Consider the following 23132-nt stretch of genomic DNA (forward strand, 5'->3'; position numbering starts at 1 on the left):
GGCTGAGGTGGCAGGCCCGAGTCCAGGGCACGATGTAAGTGAGGTGTCCCACATCGGATGGCTCCCACCTAGGAAGAAAGAAGGATGAAGCCTGGTCCCAGGGGAGCTTTGGATGAATGCAGAGGAGAAAGAAAGAAAGAAAATTTGAATATTTAAGGAAGCTTGGTGAAGTTTTTTTTTCTCTTCCCCTTTTTAAAAAAAAAAAGAATAATTCAGATTGATGAAGGACAGAAGGGTGGAAGGGGAGAGAGGAGAAGAGAAATAAAGTAAAAAAACAATAAGTCGCTAAAGGATGCGAAAAGCAGCGTTGAAGAAAGGAGGAAACGCGGGGTCGCCGCTGAAGGAGAAGACGAATAAAAGTGGTGACAGGATGGCGTAAGCCGAACTGCAAAGCGGGGCCGCACCATTTACGGTGGAGAAGATGACCGAGGTGAAAAACAGTTGGCAAGGCACATGGAGGCCTTGAGAAAGGAGACGGTGGTTGCATTGAAGTCACTGGTGGAGGAGGCAATCGCCCCGGTGGAGGTGGCGGTGGCAAAGGCATTGGCCAAGGTGAGAGAGCAGGGCGAGAAGATGAAGGAAGTGGAGGAAACCGTGTCACGACACAGACACCAGGTCACCTCGATGGGGGATGAGCTGCGGAGGGTTGTGGAGGCTAACAGAGGACTCCGAGCAAAGCTTGAGGGCGTGGAAAACCGCTCAAGGCGGCACAATTTGAGAATTATGGGCTTGCCCGAAGGGACAGGGGGCCCAAGGCCAACACAATACTTTGCTAAGAAGTAGGCGGAGCTGATGGGGGGTGGGGGGTGAGAACCCCTCCCGGTACGAGCTAGACCGAGCCCATCGGTCATTAAAGCCGAAGCCCAAAGTGAACGAGCCGCCAAGGGCAGTAATTATCTGCTTCCATAAGTTTTGCATGAAGGAGAAGGTATTAAACTGGGCGAAGCAGAAGTGGGAGGTGCTATGGGATGGTACTGCGTCCGGGTCTACCAGGACTTGACGGTGGAGTTGGCAAAAAGACGAGCGGTGTTTGGGCGAGTGAAGGCGACATTGTACAAGAAGGGGGTGCGATTTGGTATGGTGTACCCAGCGAAGTTGAGGGTAAGAATAACGGCAAAGACTTTTATTTTGAGACAGCGGATGCGCAGCTGAGGCGTTCGTGAAGGCAGAAGGCTTGGGACTGACATGAAGAGCGGAACTGGAAGAGAGACTGTGGACTGTTTTTGAACAGCCGGAAAATGTATAAATGTTATAACTTTCTTTTTACGGATTTGTATTGTAATTTACTTCTCTTTGCATTGTTATAGAGTTCAAGTTAATGGTGGGTTGATTGGCGTTCTGTATTGCGACGGTTAAATGTAATGTTAGTGAATTGTAGGGGTTGGATTGTTGGGTCTGTTTTGTTTCTTTCTCTGGGACTGGGTGGAAGGGGATGATATGTCTTGGCGGGGGGAGCCACCCGCACTAGCTAGTTAAAGTCAGCTAGTGAACGAAGGTGAGGGGAGAGGAGGGCTGCGGATGTTGGAGCCTGGATAGCAGGCTTCAATGGGCCTACGAGGCGAGCGAGAGGGGGGGAAGGGATGGATGTTGGGGGATGTTGTTTCAGGGGAAATGTAGGGGGGGTTCTCGGGAGGGGGGGTAAGGGGTTCGATGTTAACAATGGACAGGGGCGGGTCAGGCTTATGGGGCAGGGCCTGGGGATGTGATGATGGTCGATAAGAAAGGTGGAGGGGTGAGAGACCCCCAGTAAGGATAGTCACGTGGAACGTGAGAGGGCTAGGAGGTCCGGTCAAGGATGCTTGTGCATCTTAAAAGACTGAAAACCGATGTGGCAATGCTGCAGGAGACTTGAGGGTGAAGGACCAGATGAGACTTAAAAAGGGCTGGGTTAGCCAAGTGTTTCACTCTGGATTTGATGGAAGGGCTCGAGGGATAGCGGTGTTGGTCAGCAAAAGGGTACGCTTCCAGATGGAGAAGGTGGTGGCAGATCAGGGGGTAGATATGTGATTGTGGCAGGGGCGCTGGAGGGGAGATTAATGGCGGTGGTAAGTGTATACGGTCCCAATTGGGACGATGTGGGATTCGCAAGAAAGGTGTATGGGGCCATTCCGACTTGGACACACACGAGCTGATTGTGGGGGGGGACTGCAACTTGGTGCAGGAGCCAATCAGGGGGAGCGAAGGTGCTGGCTGGGCTAATGGTGGAAATGGGAGGGGTGGACCCTTGGCGGTTCCTGCACCCAGGGAGATGGGAGTACTCGTTTTTCCAGCAGTCCATAAGGTATACTCGCGGATCGACTTTTTTGTGGTGGGAAAGGCTTTGCTGGCTGGAGTCAAGGGGTCGGAATACTCTGCAATTGCTGTGTCAGATCATGCTCCACATTGGGTGGATATGGTGCTGAAGAAGGGGGTAGCGCAGAGGCCGGGGTGGAAACTGGATGTGGGGCTTTTGGGGAACCAAGTATTCTGTGAGAAAATTGAAAAGGTAATTAAGGAATATGTAGATTCAACTGTACGGGTGAGGTGTCGAAGGCAGTCTTCTGGGAGGCTCTAAAGGCGGTGGTGAGGGGTTGAAGTAATTTCGTTCAAGGCCAGGGTGGACAAAGAGGAGAGGTTGGAGCGGCAGAGGGTAATAGATGAGAAGTTGGAGGTAGATTAGAGTTATGCAGAGGATGGGGACCCAGCGATGCTGGAAAAGAGGAAGAAACTACAGGCGAGCTTCGACCGACTATCCACCAGGAAGGCGGTGCGCCAACTGAGATGAGCAAGGGGTGCAGTTTATGAACATGGAGATAAGGATATGTTAGCAGGTCAGCTCCGGAGGGAGGCAGTGGCAAGAGAAATTCTTCAGGTAAGGGATAGGGCCGGGAAGTTGGTGGTGGCTCCGGAGCTGATTAACAAGATTTTTGAGGAATTTTATGAGAGGTTGTACTGGTCCGAGGCACCCGGGGGAGACCGTGAGATGCTGGAATTTCTAGATGGGTTGGAGTACCCGAGGCTAGGGGAGGGGTACAGGGCTACATTAGAGGGAGCAATACTGGAGCAGGAGATAAAAGATGCGATTGGGAGGATGCAGTCGGGGAAGGTGGCGGCCGGTTGGGTTTCCGGTGAAATATTATAAAAAAATTTAAGGATATGTTGGGGATGTTTGAAGAGGCGATAGGGAAGGGAGTGCTGCCGCAAGCCTTGGGACAGGCATCGATTTCAATGTTGCTTAAAAATGATAAGGATACGATGGAGTGTGGGTCGTATAGGCCCATATCACTTCTGAATGTGGACGCAAAGGTATTGGCGAAGGTACTGGCGGGTAGGCTGGAGGGGTGCCTCCCGAAGATGATAGGTGAGGATCAGACAGGGTTTGTGAAAGGGAGGCAGCTGTTTTCGAATATTAGGAGGGTTTTGAACGTCGTTATGGCACCGGCAGAAGGGAAGGAAACCAAGGTGGTTGTGGCATTGGATACCGAGAAGGCGTTTGATCGGGTAGAATGGGGGTACCTGATGGCAGTGCTGGAGCGGTTTGCGATTGGACCAAGATTTGTGAACTGGGTAAAGTTATTATATAAGGAGCCGAAGGCGAATGACCGCACGAACAATATCAATTTGAGATACTTCTCTCTCCGCCGTGGGACAAGGCAGGGATGTCGTATGTCCCCCCTGCTGTTTGCGCTTGCGATTGAGCCATTGGCCATCGCATTAAGAAGTTCGGGAGCATGGAAAGGAATAGTGCGGGGCGGGGGGGGGGGGGGGGGGGGGGGGGGGATAGGGCATTGGGTGTCGTTGTATGCCGACGACTTGCTGCTGTATGTGTCGGAACCGAGTGCGCCGTTAGGAGGAATATTGGAGTTACTGCGGGTATTTGGGTCTTTCTCGGGGTACAAGCTGAACTTGGACAAGAGTGAGTAGTTTGTGATGTCTCGGCCGGGGGTGGCGGCAAGGGTGGGGGGGCTGCCATTCCGTCGGGCAGGGACCCACTTTAGGTATTTGGGGGTGCAGGTTGCCCGGGAGTGGGGAAAGCTTTTTTCAGGGAGATTGAGGGAAGGATTACCTCGTTCATATGGGGAGGGAAGGTGGCCAGAGTGAGGAAGGTGCTGCTACAGAGGGGAAGATCTCCACCGTGGGACAAGGCAGGGATGTCCTATGTCCCCCCTGCGGTTTGCACTTATGAGTGAGCCGTTGGCCATCGCATTAAGAAGTTCGGGAGCATGGAGAGGAATAGTGCCCGGGTCCCCGGGAAGTCATATTCGGGGTGTCGGACCAGCCAGGGTTGGAAACGGGTGCGGAGGCCGATATCATAGCCTTCGCCTCGTTGACCATGTGCCCTGGCGTGGCGGGGGGACCTGTTTGAATACTTGACCCTTGAGAAGGTTAAGTTCAAACTAAGGGGAAGCTCGGAGGGGTTCTACAAGTCATAGGCACTATTTATTATGCACTTTCAAGAACTGGATAACATTGAACATTAGTTGGGGGGGGGGGATGGGTGGGTGGGTTGGGGGGAGGGGGGCTATGCATGTTAAAGATGGCTTTTTGTCATTTGTTTATGTTAACATGCGGGCTGATGTTTGGGGGTTGGTGGGAGGATGGGGTCGTTGTTATTGTTATGGGGTTTGATACATTTGTTGTTGATTATTGTTTGTCATTGGGGGGTGTAAACACGGGAGAAAAATTGTGGAAAAGGAGAATAAAAAAATATATATTTTTTAACTGTGCTTTGGAAGGATGCATTGTTGTGGCATTACTGCGTTGATCAAGGAGAAACTGATCGGACGCAAGACAACACTGCTTGGCCTCACCCAGTTCATTGACATTCATTAATTAAACTCTGCTTCAACAGCACTGAACCCAAAGCACATGCTTGCATAGTTAAGTCAGCACAGCTGTGCTCTTGGCCAATAAATAATTTTATTTTCGAAGGCACAGACAACAATATTGTACTTTGTATCATGCTATATTCATTAGCTGGTTAAAATCAAAAGCTGTTTCCAGCTTAATGTAAAAAAATGAAAGCTGCCCCACTAATGAAAACTGTTTTATTATTGATTATTTGAGTAACATGAGCTGTGTAAGTCAAGGAGACTAAAGGAAATGGTAGAAAACCATACAGATTCTGTACTTGAAATAAGATATAGCATTCAAATCAGCTGAGCAGGTTGAATCTAGTAGAATCTGCAATAAAGAATAGCATGTGTATGAGAATAGGATTTATATGCATGAGGAATTTTCACCTCCTATCTGGCACTGGCTGTGTAGGATGATGTCATCTTTTAGCTGATTGGCTGCTGAGCACCTAGTGAAGGGAGAAAGGGTAAAGATGCCGGAATAAGCCTCTGTTGTATTCATGGCGAGTATTTTGAGATGGGGACCTGAATTGATTGTTGTTGAAAATTGACTTAACTTGGTCATGTGACCTATTGGGAGCTCCTTGCATGAGAGGAATTGACAGCATTTTTTAAAAAAAGGAATGAGACGGCTGATTTGCAAGAGGATCTGTGCCTGTAAGTTGCAGAATCTGGGTGGAAAAGGCAGAGAGCTAGTGACACAAAGTGGGAGGGTGCGTAGGCTGGAGCACAGACAAAAGCAGCAGAAACAAGGATTTGCTTCACAAATACATTTTGGCATTTAAAATTGAATTTGAAATGTCAATAGAATAGACTGGCATGCAGATTTATTCCAGTTTAGGTTGAAGTGCTTGGTATAAGGGATGTCAAAGGCTAGATTAATGCTACTTTGCCAGGGTGGGTATATTCTTTTCCATTTTCACTTTACTGTCACAATTATCATGGAGAATGGTGATCATAATAGTAATGGAGATTTGTATTTGTTTTTCTTTAACAAGAACTGGAAATAATAACTGATTATTCAAAATTTACTGTAGCTTGAATGTTTTTTGTGCATTTTTTTTAAAGACAAAAGCTTTGATGATGAGGAGTCTGTGGATGGAAACAGACCATCAGCCAGTTCTACATTTAAGGTTTCTACGAAGAAAATGGGAAGTGCAAGCATGGGTGGCAAAAGATCAGCCTCTGCACCCGGATCTAAATCAGGTAATGTGTGACTGATTATTTTTAAAAATCTCATTTAATAATGTGGTTTATCTTCCAGATACAGATTGAATTAGTATGATTACTGAATGGGTAGTTTATATTAAGGCAAATAATCACCTGTTCATCTTATTTTTCTGAAAATTTGTCTCTATTTGATATAGTCAAATAACTAGAGATTACTTTCCCATGGACAGATGTTTGGAAATATTCATTTTTTGGCTCGCTTGTAGCCATGTGTTGAGAAACTGTTCAGTTTACTAACCAGTAGCAAATTTTCTGAACCTTCAGATGTGTTGGCTGCTAAACTGTACTACTTGTACTAAATAAATGAGTATACAATATTAGCTAAAAGAGGAAAAAAGATGCAGGGGCATTATTTGTTTAAAATACTGCCCTTTTATTTCAATGTATATTTTCCTGTTGTTTCTTATGATCCTTGAGTAGTGTTTCCCCCTGTACCAGGCCACATCAATGATTTCAATTCCAGAGAGCATCTTTGTGTGTCTTGAGCGTTTGCACGGTTGGGAATATTACGCTTAACTCCAAACTGTGTGCCCTACCCACTGGAGGCCACTACGCTACAAGTTGGAAAATTTGCATTGTGCCCAGGGTTAGTTGATATCTGGGTGGTTTCATGACAAGGCAAGTGGACCTCGGCTTTAAAGTGACCAGAGAGCCACTTTGGAACCAGTCCACCTTGGTAAAGCATGATTCACTGTACTCATTTGTATGGTTTCCTTGGTCACCAAATCCATGTCCTTCAGCTGATGTGAAGTTTCAGCACTCTTAGTTGCAATGGTGCTGGACAGATATGCTGTCTGTAATGGTCATGATTGAATGTTTTAAGGGGTAGGGGTGTCTTCACCTCGGTTGAAAAATTGCTGTAATTTTGTAAAACAGGTAAATTTCAACGGAGCGCATAATTATCTTCTTGAAAACTGGTCCCCAATCCTGTCCACATCTTGTTCTATCTCTTAAATCAATGCAAGTATGCAAAGTTATTTTCAGTGCCCATTTATGTTGCTGTTATGTTGGTGGAGTTAATGTGTGTGTGTGTGTGTGTGTATAAATATGTATATATATTCACAGATGGATGGATATAAAATAGAAAATGCAGGTGCAGAACATTGTTTTTCATTGTAACTTTCACTGTACAACTCGGATACTTTTTAATGACTACAGAGCTGAATGTGATCACTTTTGACGGAAAATATGCACCATGCTTCCATTTTATTAACTTTTCAAACTAAATTTTAAAAAATTCATTTACGGCTGTGGGCATCGCTGGTTAGGCCAGCGTTTATTGCCTATCCCTAGTTGCCTTTTAGAAGGTGGTGGTAGGTTGCCTTCTTGAACCGCTGCAATGCTTGAGATGGAGGTACACCCACTGTGCTGTTAGGGAGGGAATTCCAGGATGTTGCCCCAGCGACAGTGAAAGAACGGCGATATATTTCTCAAAATCAGGATGGCGAGGGTAACCTCCAGGTGGTGGAGTTCCCAGGTATCTGCTGCTCTTGCCCTTCTAGACGGTAGTAGTCATGGGTTTAGAAGGTGCAGTCTAAGGAACTTTGGTGAGTTACTGCAGTGCATCTTGTAGATGGTGCACACGGCTGCCACTGTTCATTGGTGGTGGAGGGTTTCAATGTTTGTGGAAGGGGGAGCAATCAAGTGGGCTGTGTGACTGTTGATTCACATCATTGTTCACAGTAGCTCTCCGCTACAAATTATTTTGGGGCAGCATGGTAGCACAAGTGGATAGCACCGTGGCTTCAGAGTGCCAGGGTCCCAGGTTTGATTCTCCGCTGGGTCACTGTGAGGATTCTGCACGTTCTCCCCGTGTGTGCGTGGGTTTCCTCTGGGTGCTCCGGTTTCCTCCCACAGTCCAAAGACGTGCAGGTTAGGTGGATTGGATATGCTAAATTGCCCTTAGTGTTCAAAAAGGTTAGGAGGGGTTATTGGAGTACGAGGATAGGGTGGAAGTGAGGGCTCAATGTGGCTCGGTGCAGACTCGATGGGCCGAATGGCCACCTTCTGCACTGTATGTTCTATGTTCAGTGCAGGCCTACTTTATTGTATTTTTGTGACATCACGTGTTGCACTCTCGGCTGTTTTATTTTAAAATTTGGTCCATGCATGATTTCTCTGTTGAATATGATTGATTTATGGGTTTGATAATCAGCAGACATATCATTCCCGGGGGGAACTATTCCTACGACCTTAACCTATGCCTTTTCCTCGAAATTCCACCCAGTATCGGGTAAAGAGAGCTCTTTTTTTTTTCTGTGTCTTCAAGCAGGAGCTGCCCTGTGTGTGGCCACCACCAGAAGTCATTATGATTGATTTATATGATGGATGTGTTGGATGTCTTCCAATGCAGCAACAGTTTGAAATTCTGACTTCTCACTCAATTCTTGGGTTTAGCCTTTCTGAGCTGAGCTGCAGAATTTATTCATCTCTGCAATTTTCCACTTTGTACTGTATCTGATCTAAACTTTGCACATTTAATTTCATATCTTTCCTGTGACGCCACCTTGAAGCCATTGTGTTGAATTTTATTGCTTTATGTTATGTGCCAGGGTTTAGAGAACCCCAACGTGTATCATGGAGTTCTCCTGACCCACAATGTTTAATAGATTGTGGTATGGGGAGCACACGGCCCACTACAGGTGTGGTACAGAAGAAATGGAAAAGTAATTTTTAAAGCAAAACAATGTTTATTCCATGAACTCAAGTTAACCTTTTTAAAACATACAGTGAACATTTGAGCAACCATTAATTCAAATACAACCCCTAAAGACTACAACACTAAGTAGACCGTTAAGCTTTCCTTTTTAACATCCATATGACTTAAAAACAAAACCTTTAACAGAAGCACATCAGGTTAAAGTCATTACTGAAAACGTTTATAATTCTGAATTCACCAAATGATAAAGAGATAGTCTTTTCTTGGCAGAGAGAACAACAGTGTAGCTGCTGTGTCTGGCTTCAGCTCCAACACTGAAAACGAAACTAAAACACATCCTGTAGCAAACAGCCTAAAAAGAAAGTAAAAATCTGACAGACAGCCCAGCTCCACCCACTCTCTGACATCACTGCAGTAATAAACACCCATTTCTTCAAGGTGCTCTCACTACAGATACTTATATATATACCCATTTATCAACACCCATTTCTTAAAGGTACGCTCGCATGTCATTTAGCAAGATAAACACACTTGACCTAAGAATCCAGACATAATAAAGGAGGAAAGGGTAGACCGAGTAATTACAGATCTGCCAACCTAACCTTGGTGGTGGGCAAATTACTGGAACAGCTCAATATATTGTGATTTCAATTCATTACACTTTACTGTCCTTACAATTTGCTGTGGGTAAAATTGCTGCAGCATAACCAACAAGAAAGGAAGAAAGAAGTATATAGCAACATAACAATATATAGTTGTATAGCTACAGTGCTGTATCAAAACCACAGCCAAAGAGAATACAAAAAGAGAAGTAGAGAAACAAGAGTCTTGGGTCTTCATGCTCCCACCCCAGTAAAGGTACATCTGATAACTACGTCTAAATTGGTGATATGCCCATGTCCTTTAGTCCATCCTCTTAAAGGGTATTGATTGTGTATTGAGGAGACATATAGAAGCAAACTGCTAAATATATAGAAGGTAAAATCAAAGTGGAACAAAAGTATAATTGCCAGGACCCTCAGAAGCAAAAGAGGCCAGTTGACATCTATCAGCCTCAGAAACAGACAAGCCAGTTTCCAGCAAGCAGCCTGGAGAAGTTTTAAGTCTTGGAGCCAAGGCAGAGCAGAAACCTTTGTGAAGGAAGTTTAAATATCTTAGTTGGACCAGAAAAATATGTTTCCCAAACTTGATTATCAGCCTTGCATTGTGTGGTAATTATAAGCCAGATTTAACTTGTAGGTCTATTTAATTTGGATGATGTTTTGAGAGCAAGGGAAGTCTTAAAGTGTTTAGGGATTGTGAATGTATTTTGGAACAAGAGGTACGTTCCATAGAAACTGCATGTGATTAGTGCTTCATATATTTAAGTGTCTTAGAGTAGTATAGTCCTGTTCGTGTGTATTTGCCCTCCATTGAATAAATAGTTTTTAATAATTGTTACACTGTATATCAAGCCTTTCAGAACCACAGGACGCCCCAAAGCGCTTTGTAGCCAAAGAGTAGTCAGTGCCACTGTATCTTTTACCTCCATTGAAGTTCTGCGTTTGAAATCTCTGCTAGATTGTTGCATGAAATGCGAGAATAGGATTTGAACTTGTATACTTATGATTCAAAGGTCCTACCAACTGAGACGCAACTCACCGTTTGAGGGGATCAAGACAAAGTGGGAGGAGGGTATGGAGGAGTGGTTGTGGTGTGAGGTGCTCCGGAGGGTGAATGCCTCAACTTTGTGCACAAGATTGGGCTGATACAACTGAAGGTGGTGTATCACGCGCACCTCACAAAGGCGAGGATGAGCCGACTCTTTCGGAGGGTAGAGAATGTTTGTGAGCATTGCAGGAGGCCCTCCTGCAAACCATGTTCATATGTTTTGGTCCTGTCCCAAAGCTGGAAATGTATTGGAGAGAGAATTTCAGGGTAATTTTGACGATGGTACGTGAGACTTGACCCAGGCCCTCTGGAGGCCATAATATGGGTATTTCCTTTTGAGGAGATGTACGAGGCAAGTTTTTTTTTACACGGAGGGTATGGGTAACTGGAACTTGCTGCCGGAGGAGGTGGTGGAAGCAGGGACGATAGTGGCATTTAAGGGGCATCTTGACAAATACATGAATAGGATGGGAATAGAGGGATACGGACCCAGGAAGTGTAGAAGATTTTAGTTTAGATGGGCAGCATGGTCAGCACGGGCTTGGTGGGCCAAAGGGCCTGTTCCTGTGCTGTACTTTTTTTTGTTCTTTGTTCTTTGGACCGGCCGGGATTGGAAGCGGGTGCGGAGGCAGATGTTTTAGCCTTCGCCTCGCTGATCGCCCAAAGGCAGATCCTGTTGGGGTGGAGGTTAGTCTCTCCATCCTGTGCCCAGGCGTGGCGGGTTCTTGTTATGTTCTTGGCGTAGCATAAACTGCTTCCTTGATGTTCACTCTGACAAAGGAAGGTTCAGACGTGGAGATAACTTCAACACGTTTATTAAACTATTTACAATTCTCCTACTCCGATTCGCCTCTACTGTTAATCCTTCTATAGCTACTCAGACTGACGAACCAGTCTGCTACAATCCACGTGGTGGGTGTGATGTTGAATCAACCCTTTGTCTGTACTCACTGAGTGTCTCCACTGGAAAGAGGAAGATCATGTGTGCTGTGTCCTTTTATATGGGTTGGTGTAATGCCCCCCTGTGGTAGTGTCACCTCTGTGTGTATCGCGAATGCTCATTAGTCATGTCCTATCTTACTGACCTATTGGTTGAATGTCTGTGTGTCATGTCTCTGGTGCTCCCTCTAGTGTCTATCTAGTCTACATGTATTTACATTAACCCCTTGTGTATTTACAGTGATGCATATCACCACAGCGGGGGGATCTGTTGGGAGTTTTTAACACTCGAGAAGGTGAAGTTTGAGTTGAGGGGATGGATGGAAGGGATCTACAATTCATGGGCTTTGTTCATTATGCACTTTCAAGAATTGGGTTTGGACTGTCTTTGTTGTTGATGACTATATATGGGTGGATTCATGATTCCTTTTCTTTGATGTTTGTATCTAAAATGCTGGGGGCTGTTTGGGGGTTGGTGGGAGGAGGGGATTGTTAACCAGGGGTTTGACATTGTATTTGTTATCATTAATTGATTGTTTGTTGGTGGGTTTAAATTCGGATGAAAATGTGAAAAAGGAGGAGAATAAAAATATTTTTAAAAAACTGAGCCGCAACTGACAGCTAATATATTTCTATCTCAATGTTATGATCCCCACTGAGACTGATAACTTCAAACGTTTTTTCTTTTTTCATTCGCACCACGTAAGTCCCAGGCAATGACCATCTCTTATAATAAAGGATCTAATCATCGCACCTTGGCATTCAATGGCATTACCGTTGCTGAATCCCCCATAATGAACATCCTGGGGATTGCCATTGATCAGAAATTTAACTGGACTAGCCATATTATTACTGAGGCTGCCAGGGCCACATCTACAAGGCACAAGTCAGGGGTGTAATTGAATACTCTCCACTTGCCTGGACGAGTGCAGCTCCAACAACACTCCAGAAGCTCAACACCATCCAGGACAAAGCCCACTTGATTGCTCCTCCTTCCACAAACATTCAAGCCCTCCACCACCTACTAACAGTAGCAGCCGCGTGTACCATCTACAAGTGCACTGCAGTAACTCACCAAGGTTCCTTCGGCAGCACCTTCCAAACCCACAACCACTATCATCTAGAAGGATAAGAGTAGCAGATAGCTAGGAACCCCACCACCTGGAGATTCTCCTCCAAGTCACTCAGCACCCTGACTTGGAAATATATTTCTGTTTGTTCACTGTCGCTGGGGAAAAATCCTGGAACTCCATCCCTAACTGCACAGTAGGTGTACCTACATGTCAGACTGCAGCGATTCAAGAAGATAACTCAATACCACCTTCCAAAGGGCATCTAGGGATGGCCAATAAATGTTGGCCTAACCAGCGATGCCATCCCATAAATGAATGAGGAATTATTTATTTTATGGGATCCCGGTTTCTCTGGCTAGGCCTGTGCGAAGGTGATGCTGAGCTGCTTTCTTGAACTGCTGCAGTCCATGTAGTGTAGGTATGTCCACTGTGCTGTTGGAGAGGGAGCTCCAGGATTTTGACCCAGTGGCAGTGAAGGAATGACAATATATTTTTAAGTCAGATTGGTGAATGATTTGGAGGGGAACTTCCAGGTGGTGCTGTTTCCATGGATCTGCTTCACTTGTCCTTCTAGATGACGGTGGTTGTGAGTTTGGAAGATGCTGTCTAAGGAGCCTTGGTGAGTTCACACAGTGCATCTTGTAGATGGTACACACGGCTGCCACTGTGTGTCAGTGGTGGAGGGAGTGTATGTTTGTGAAAGGCATACCGATCAAGTGGGCTGCTGTACTCAATGGTGTCATGGATCTTGAGCTGCACTCATCCAGACAACTGGGGAGTATTCCATCGCACTCCTGACTTTTCCCTTGTGGTGGACAGGCTTTGAGGAGTCTGGAGGTGAGTTACTCACCACAGGATTCATAGCCTCTGACCTGCTTTTATAGCCATAGTATTTAGTTTATATAAATTTTGACTACCCAATTGTTTTTTCCAATTAAGGGGCAATTTACCGTGGCCAATCCACCTAACCTGCACATCTTTGGGTTGTGGGGGTGAGACCCACATAGACACAGGGAGAATGTGCAAACTCCACATGGACAGTGACCCTGCACCGGGATTCGAACCCAGGTCTCAGCGCCGTAGTCCCAGTGCTAACCACTGCGCCACATGCCGCCTTTGTAGCCATAGTATTAATATGGCTAGTCCAGTTCAGTTTGTGATCAGTGGTAACCCCCAGGATGTTGATAGTGGGGGAATCAGTGATGGTAATGCTATTGTATGTCAAGGCATGATGGTTTGTTTCTATCTTATTGAAGATGGTCATTGCCATGCACTTGTGTGGTACTAATGTTACTTGCCACTTGGCAGCCTAAGCCTGGATGTTGTCTGGGTCTTGCTGCATTTGCACGTGGGCTTCAGTGTCTGAGTCGCGAAGGGTGTTGAACAGGGTGTCATGATCAACGAACATCCCCACATCTGACCTTGTGTTGTAAGGAAGGGCATTGATGAAGCACCTGAAGATGGTTAGGCCCTGAGGAACTCTTACAGTAATGTCCCAGGACTGAGATGACTGACCACCAACCACCACAAACATCTTCCTTTGTGCTTGGTGTGACTCCAACCAGTGGAGAGTTTTCTCCATGATTCCCATTGATTCCAGTTTTGCGAGGGCTTTGTCATGCCATACTGAATCAAATGCTGCCTTGATGTCGAGGGAATCTCCCACCCCTGGAGTTCAGCTCTTTCATCAATGTTTGAATCTAGGCTGTAATGTGGTCAGGAGCTGATGACCCTGGCGGAACGGAAACTTGAGTGTCAGTGTAAAGGTTATTGCTAAGTAAGTGCCATTGATAGCACTATCGTTGACCCCTTCCATTACTTTAGTGATGATTGCGAGTAGACTGATGGGGCGGTAATTGGCTGGATTTCTCCGGCTTCCTCAAGCCATTCCTGGGCAATTTTCCACATTGCCGTTTTTTTGCCGTTGCCATGTTCTGAGCGGTCGCAAAAATCACGTCTCTTGTCGAGGAACTTCGGTTTAGGCCTTTCAACCCCACAAAATGGGCACCAAAAGGACGAAAGGTTCCCCAAACTAAGCCCCCGCACATTACGGTGCCAGCTAAAATGCTGATGAACCAGCAATTTAGCTGTAAGGCAGTAAAAGCAAGGAGGGAGAGATCTCAACCTCTGGGCAGGAAAGCCCGTGTGCAGCATAGAACTGGCCATGGCTGACCCCAAGGAATCGTCAGCGCAGACCCAGGCAATGATGCTCAGGGTAGCGATGAAGGGAAACCTCTTGGCAGCAGTGGGGTCAGCAGAAGAGACCGCGATGGCCTACCATGAAGGAAGCCCACCATGAATAGGCAAAATGGAGCTGGAGACCCAAAAAACAACGGCGTGGAACCTAGAAAAAGCCACCATGGACCAGGGAGACCGAATCGCAGTGCTCAAAGCTGAGATAACGAGGCAGGTCAAGTCTCAGAAGGTTCTATAAGAAAAGGTTGTTGACCAAGAAAACCGGTCCCGCCGGCAGAACCAGTAGATTATAGGGCTGTCAGTGGGCATGGAGGGGAGGAACCTTACAGAGTATGTAGCAGCGATGCTCGGAAAGCAAAACTCCTGGCAGCGGTCTGCGACTGGGAAACCACCACAGGCAATAATAGTGAGGCTCCATAGGTTCCAGGAAAAACAGCAGCTCCTGAGGTGGGCAAAAAGCATGTGGGCCTGTAAGTGGGAAGGACACATCATCTGCTTGTAGCAAGATATTGGAGCAGATGTGGCCAAACGCAGAGCAGAATTTAATAGCACCAAATCTGCACTGTTCGAGAGCATGGTGATGTTTGGTATGATCTGCCCCACTGGACGATGGAACATTTCTTCCACTCCCCGGAGGAGGCTGACAAGTTTGTTCGGAAGAACTAATGCTAGAAGCATCAGCAAAGGAAATGTAGACATTAAAGATCCAGAGGCGACAGGGGTAACCATTCTTGGGGGGCTTGGTTGGGGGAGGGGGAGGAGGGGGGAGGGGAGGGGAGAATCAGACTGGGTTGTAAAAATTAAAACTGTATCATTAGAGGGAGTTGCTACACTGGTGAACAAGCTGATGTATAAAAGTAAAAAAGAAGGGGGAGACTGCAACGCACCTCCCGGGAGGGGCAAAGGGGGAACAATAACCCACGGGCGATAGGTAAGGGAAAGTGGGGTAGGGAAGGAGTTGGAGACAGAGGAGGAATGGGGAAAAGGGAAAGGGCAATCACAGGGTTAGAGGGGGCCGGGAAGGGAGAAGAGTAGGGTGCTGGTTGCAGCAGGTCACATGTGGAGATGGCGGGAAAAAGGAAGGATTCGGTAACCATCTTAAATGGCCCAAGAACAAGGGTAGGCTGGACATGCAGGACCATGTCCATGGTGAGTATGGTTGACTGCACAGGAAGGGAGGGACCGAACCCCTCAACCATGATGGTCACCTGTAACATGAGGGGCCTTAATGGGCCGGTGAAAGGATCCAGAGTCTTCGTTCATCTCAAAAGCGGGAGAGTAGATGTAGCCTTCCTGCAAGAGACGCACTTGAGAGTGAGGGACCAACTGAGAGTAAGGAATTGCTCTGGAAGAAAAATGTTTCAGATGTCGTTCGACACGAGGGAAAGGGAGGTGGCCATACTAGTTCACAAAAAAAGTAGGGTTCACAGTGGCGAACACTGACGGACCCAGGGGGATGATTCATAATCGTCAGCAGGACCCTGGAAGGGCCCCCTGGTAGTTCTGGTAAATATATAGGCCCCGACTGGAATGACGCAGAGTTCATCAAGAAAACTATGGCTGAAATCCTTGACTTAGACCCCACCAACTCATCATGGTGGGGGTGGGGGGAGAACTTTACCTCTGTGCAAGACCATAGAACATAGAAAAATACAGCACAGAATAGGTCCTTCGGCCCACGATGTTGTGCCGAACCTTTGTCCTAGATTAATCAAAAGATTATCATAGAATTTACAGTGCAGAAGGAGGCCATTCGGCCCATCGAGTCTGCACCAGCTCTTGGAAAGAGCACCCTACCCAAGGTCAACACCTCCACCCTATCCCCATAACCCAGTAACCCCACCCAACACTAAGGGCAATTTTGGACACATAGGGCAATTTATCATGGCCAATCCACCTAACCTGCACATCTTTGGACTGTGGGAGGAAACAGGAGCACCCGGAGGAAACCCACACACACACGGGGAGGATGTGCAGACTCCACACAGACAGTGACCCAAGCCGGAATTGAACCCGGGACCCTGGAGCTGTGAAGCAATTGTGCTATCCCCAATGCTACCGTGCTGCCCAGAAGAAGGACAGATCCAACCCTAGGATGGGGTCCATAGCAGGATGACATGGGAGTTAAACAAACACCTTTATTGAGCAAATGGGATGGTGGGTAGGTTAAATGACCTGAGGGAGAGAAGGAGTTTGCCTTCTCGCACATGCACAAGGCCTAATTATGTATAGACTTCATAGTAGGGAAAACGTTTTTTCCAGGGATAGTCTGAGCCAATTACTCGGTGATGGTGATCTTCGACCACGCTTGACTGGAAGCTGGAGACGGGACGGACCCAGCGCTCCCCATGGAGGCTGGATGTGGCGCGATTCGCTGACTAGGCTTTCTGTGACAGAATATCACAATCCATCGACGGTTATGTAACCTTCAACCAGAATGGCGAGGTCTCGCCCTCCATGTTCTGGGAGGCACTGAAGGCGGCAATCGGGGAGAAATAATAGCCCATAGGGATATATCCACTTAAGGGTAGGAAGGAGAGGCTGCAGCTGATCAACTCCATATTGAGGTGGATCGGCGGTACTCCACCGCCCCAACCGTAGAATTACTGGTGGAGAGGTTAAAAACTACAAATGGTGTTCAACCTGCTCTCCATAGGGAAATCAGTCTATCAGTTCTGCTGGTCACGGGGGTCCTTTTGCGAACATGCAAACAAGGCCAGCTGCCTGCTGGCACACCAACTAAATAAACAGGCTGCCTCAGGGGAAATAGCACAGGTAAAGGACGAGAACGGAAACTTGGTTGTGGCCCTGAACAAGATTAATGGGGCCTTCACAAACTTCTACTGGGAGCTGTACACCTCCAAGCCCTGGGAGGGGGTCTCTGAGATGAAACCATTTCCTCTCAACCGACTGGATATATCAGTTGTGGGGGACAACTGAGTTCCCAAATAGTTTGCGGCATGTCTTCATTGACTCACTGTCGAGGGTGGGTTCATTTCACTCATGAACACTGGCACCAAAGTCCTGGTGAAAGCTCTGGCGAGACGACTGGAGAGTTGCTTGCCAGAAGTGATCGCGGCAGATCAGACCAGGGTTGTCAAGGGCATACAGCTAAGTGAACATCAGACGCCTACTGAAAATAATTATGACCCAACCTGAGGAGAGGACCGGAAGTGGTCGTCTCCCTGTACACTGAGAAAGCCTTCAATCGAGTAGAATGGAGGTACCTCATGGAGGTGCTTGAAAGGTTTGGGTTCGGAGCAGGGTTCACCTCGTGGGTTCACCTCGTACAGTGCTCCTATAGCGGTCGTGTGGACAAATGCCACTAGCTGAGTATTTACGGCTGCACTGAGGCACGAAGCATGATGTCCCTGTCCCTACTGCTGATCATACTGGCAATTGAGCCACTAGCCATCATTCTTAGATAAGCGATGGGGTGGACGGGCATTCGGAGAGGGGGCAGGGAGCACCGAGTTTCACGCTATGTGTGTCAAACCCCCTGGCTACCATGGGTAAGATGACGGAACTCGTGAGGGAGTTTGGAGCCTTCTCGGATTACAAATGCAACCTGGGTAAAAGCAAAATCTTCACGATGAGCCTCCAAGGGACAGTATCAGAGCCGGAGGTGTTACCATTTAAACTGACCCGGACCAAATTCAAGAACTTGTGGATACAGATAGCTCACAACTGGACGAGGCTCCATAAATTGAACCTGTCCAGCCTGGTGGAGGAGGTGAAGCGGGACCTGCAAAGATGGGACTCACTCCCACTATCCCTGACAGGAAGGATGCAGATGATAAACAATAACATACTGCCGACTCCTCTTTTTATTCATAACACTCCTGATCTTTGTCCCCAAATCATTCTTCACCAAGGTTGATAAGCCAATCATGCCTTTGTCTGGGCGGTAAAGAATCCTAGGGTATGGAAAGCCATCCTGCAATGAGGATGACTCATGGGACACACACACTCCTACGACCTTGATAAGCCAATCATGCCTTTGTCTGGGCGGTAAAGAATCCTAGGGTATGGAAAGCCATCCTGCAATGAGGATGACTCATAGGACACACACACTCCTACAACCTTGAGGAAACTATCAGCGAAGGTCCAACTCCCGAAAGGCTGCAGCTGCAGGACTTTCTCCATAAACAGACCAAAAGGTTCCCCCACTTCCCTGGCCACCCCCAACTGGATAGGATGCTAGCACTGGACTGGCTAAGTGACTAGAAGTGACGTATAAAGATGTCTTTTGGAAGAGGTTGGGACCCCACTGGGGAGCTAGGCATGGGGATAGGGGGAGCACTCCGAATCGAGGCGCTGCTCAGGATCAACTCCCAACGCCTCATGTGCAAGGCTGAGCTTAATGTTACTCAAAGTAGTGCACAGAGTGCTCCTAACCAAGACACGTTTGAGTGGATTCTTCCAGGAGGTGGAGGACAGGCGTGAGTGGTGTCAGGGAGGCCTGGCCAACCACACCCACATGTTCTGGTGCTGCCCCAGACTCAGTGAATTCTGGACCCCTGTCTTGCCTCCCTGATCACCGGGCGGAGACTTCTGCTTGGATGGAGGTCGGCAGCACCGCCCAGTGCCTCAGACTGGCTTTCCGACCTCGCCGAGTTCTTGATTGTTCCCCTTTTTCCATGTTCTGTATTTTATGGTTAGATTGTTGTGATGTTTCTCTCTGTTACTCTGATACCATGTTTTTCATCAATGTAAATAATGAAATGCCAATAAAATCACTTTTTAAAAATAAAAATCCACATTGCCGGGTAGATCCTGTGTTGTAGCTGTACTAGAAGCGACATGTTCTGGAGCACAAGTATTATTGCCAGAATATTGTCAGAGCCCATAGCTTTTGCAATATCCAGTGCCTTCAGCCATTTCTTGACACCACGTGGAGTGAATCAAATTGGCTGAAGACTGGCATCTGTGATGCTGGGAATCTCTGGAGGAGACCGAGATAGCTCATCCAATCAACACTTCTGGTTGAAGATCGTTGCGAATGCTTCAGTGTTATCTTTTGCACAGATGTGCTGGGCTTCTCCATCATTGAGGATGGGCATAGGGCTGCCTCCTGTGAGTTGTTTAATTGTTCACTACTATTCACGACGGACGTGGTGGGGCTGCAGAGCTTAGATCTGATTCTTTGGTTCTGGGATCGCTTGGCTCAGTATTGTTTGCTTATGTTGTTCGGCATGCAAGTAGTCCTGTGCTGTAGCTTCACCAAATTCACACCTCATTTTTCGGTATGCCTGATATTGCTCCTAACATGTTCTCCTGCACTTGATTGAATCAGGTTTGGTCCCCTGGCTTGGTGGTAATGGTAGAGTGGGGGTTATGCTGGGCCATGACGTTACTGCTTGTGGCTGAGCACAATTTTGCTGATGCTGATGGCCCACAGTGCTTCATGAATGCCCAGTCTCGAGTTGCTAGATCTGTTCTGCATCTATCCTGTTCAGCATGATGGTAGTGCCACACACACACGATGGACAGTATCCTCAATGTGGAGACTTCATCTCCACAAGGACTGTGATGTGGTCACTCCTACCCACACTGTCATTGTCAGATCATCTGCGGCAAGCAGGTTGGTGAGAATGAGATCTACTACTCTTTTCCCTCTTGTTGGTTCCATCACCATCTGTCACAGACCTAGTCTAGCAGTTATGTCCTTTAGGGCTCGGTCTGTGACGGTACTATCGAGCCACTCTTTGGTGATGGACATTGAAGTCTCCTATGCAGAGTACATTCTGCACCCTTGCCACCCTCGGTGCTTACTCTAAGTGGTGTTCAACATGGAGGAGTACTGATTCATCAGTTGACAGTGGACGGCACATGGCAATAAGCAGGAGATTTCCCTGCCTGGGTTTGACCTGAAGCCATGAGACTTCCTGGGGTCCAGAATCGATGATGAAGACTCCCTGGCAACTCCCTCCTGATGTATACCACTGTACCGGTGGGAGAGGAAATACCCAGGGTTGATGATGTTGAGTGGTGTCAGATGTTATCTGTAAGGTATGAAAGGAATCCCCATGATTCCAACCAAAAGAAAATGACTGAAGATTATATTGAATTTTAAAAGTTTTATTGCAATGAAAAAAATGAAAACTGCTTATTGTCACGAGTAGGCTTCAAATGAAGTTACTGTGAAAAGCCCCTAGTCGCCACGTTCCGGCGCCTGTTCGGGGAGGCTGGTACGGGAAGAGGCACCGGAATGTGGCGACTAGGGGCTTTTCAGAAAGCTTGTAACAAAGCAACTAAAATCAGCATAACTCAAATATCAATTAACAGCAGAAAAAATAAATTTTGCTTCAAACAGTTGAAAAAACTGAGATAAACGTCACATAGTTACAAACACTCAGATTACCGATATGTAATCTTTGCTACGTGCAGGAATTCTCACTTCCCATCCGATTGTTTTGTTTTGTGTCTTGAGTCACATTCACCAAGTGTGTCACTTGGGTGTGATAGTAATGATGACACAGAATCCCTGGATACTTGCTTCTCCGTTCCTTTTAAAAGGTTTGGTGGGCCATGGGGTCATTTCAGGAGCAGCAAAGGACATTGCCTAATCCAGAATTACACGCTCTTCCTGTCTTCAGTGTTCTATCCTTTCCAGCTGTATAAAGCACACGGTAACACAGTCTCTACTGTATTCTCTGAGACCTGCTTCAACACCATGATCTGAAGATTGCCACACAAAAAATTAATCCATCTGGAGAGAGCATGGCTCATTTTCTCTCTCCACAAATTCCTCGTCGTCTGAATTGCCAAACAGGAAAAATAGGCTCAACCCCCCCAACTCGCGTACTGCAATTAGCTTATTATTTTCCTGTTGCTTTTTAGCTGTTCAACCCATGGCCACCCAGGTCACATGGGCATTTCTTTGAACCTAAAGATGTTATAATCTGGAAAATAATAGTCCCTCTTTCAAAATACTATGTGGTACGTTTTATTTAGAAAGAGGCATTGCACAAAAGAGGAAAGGGGCTTTTCCCAGCACATGGTCATCACATGAAATGGAATCAGAATAGTACAAATGAAGCAAGTTTGCATTCTTCCTATCCTGCTTTCATCTTTTGACTCGTGACTCCTTTTTTATGAAATGAACAATTTCCCATGTTGATCTGTGACTTGGCATTGTGGAATGAGGATGCTGATATTCAAAATGGATGCAAATTGCTTGTTATGTAATGTCCATGCCATATCTTTTTTACTATAAGATGAGAATTAATTGAGTACCAATGTCATTAGTCCCTGAAAACTAGGATGATGTCAGCCAGGCTTCATGATTTGTGCGTCCTCAGATGACTCAGCAAGCCAATGCTGGATCCACAGCTGTTTGGGTGGAGGATAAAGTTTGACCCGAGGAAAGGTGATTCTTGAGCTTTCATTGCTTCTCTGCAATGCAGTTCATGCAGTCTGTTTCCGACTGCGCTGTAGTTTGTTGTATGAGGAATCACCACATGGTACAGTTTGCGGCAAGTTCTTCCTATGCATTGGAACATATACACCGAACATACAAATTAGGAGCAGGAGGAAGCCACTTGGCCTTGAACCTACTTCACCATTCAATAAGGTCATGGCCAATGTGATTACGACCTCAACCAACCTTAATTTAATATTCCCACCTACCTCCGATCATCCTTCACCCTCTTGCTAATAAAGAAACTTATCTGCCTCTGCCTTTTTAATATTCCAAGACGCTGTTTCCATCACCTTTTGAATGGGCAGCATGGCAGCATAGTGGTTAGCACAGTTGTTTCACAGCTCCGGGGTCCCAGGTCCCACTGTCTGCGCGGAGTCTGCACGTTCTCCCCGTGTCTGCGTGGGTTTCCTCCAGGTGCTCTGGTTTCCTCCTACAGTCCAGAGATGTGCAGGTTAGGTGGCTTGGCCATGCTAAATTGCCCTTAGTGTTCAAAAGGATTGGGTGGGGGTGTGGGCTTGGGTAGAGTGCTCTTTCCAAGGGCCAGTGCAGACACGATGGGCCGAATGGCTCCTTCTGCACTGTAAATTCTATGAAATTTTCTGAAATACAATGTCAAAGACTCAGAACTCTCACAAAAAACGTTCTCCTCATCTCTGCCCTAAATGGGCAACTCCTTATTTTTAAACTGGGACTCTTCACTCTTGATTCTTCCAGAAGATAAAACATCTTTCCACATTTATCCTGTCAAGACCCTCGGGATTTTGTGTGTTTCAGTCAAGTCACCTCTTACTGTTCTGGACTCCAGCAGATACAAGCCTAGTCTGTCCAACCTTTCCTCATAAGAAAACCCTCTCATTTCAGGAATTAAACCAGCACACCTTCTCTAAACTGCTTCCAAAGCTTGATACCCTTCCTGAAGTAAAGAGACCAATACTGTACACTGTATTTCAGGTGTGGTCTCACCGATGTCTTTTCAATTGAAGCCTACTTTCTACTTTTGTATTCAATTTCTCATGCAATAAACAATGACATTCTATTAACTTAACTAATTACTTGCTCTACCTGTCGACAAAGTTTTTGGATTCGTATACCAGGACACCCAGAGCTCTCTGCGCCTTCAAGCT

General features: G+C 46.6%; 1 protein-coding gene across 36 annotated transcripts in view; it reads left to right on the plus strand.

Annotated features, from left to right (window-relative positions):
• clasp2 (cytoplasmic linker associated protein 2) overlaps positions 1-23132 on the plus strand; it is a 582371-nt gene that overhangs the window by 176428 nt on the left and 382811 nt on the right. For 31 of the 36 annotated variants that reach the window (XM_038809903.1, XM_038809905.1, XM_038809907.1 and 28 more), the window contains one exon: positions 5904-6041. In XM_038809903.1, coding sequence (XP_038665831.1) covers positions 5904-6041 — 138 coding nt within the window. The other 5 variants (XM_038809899.1, XM_038809908.1, XM_038809909.1 and 2 more) reach the window with 3 other exon arrangements.

Source organism: Scyliorhinus canicula, chromosome 10, assembly GCF_902713615.1.
Source record: "Scyliorhinus canicula chromosome 10, sScyCan1.1, whole genome shotgun sequence".
In the NCBI taxonomy this organism is placed as follows: Eukaryota; Metazoa; Chordata; class Chondrichthyes; order Carcharhiniformes; family Scyliorhinidae; genus Scyliorhinus; species Scyliorhinus canicula.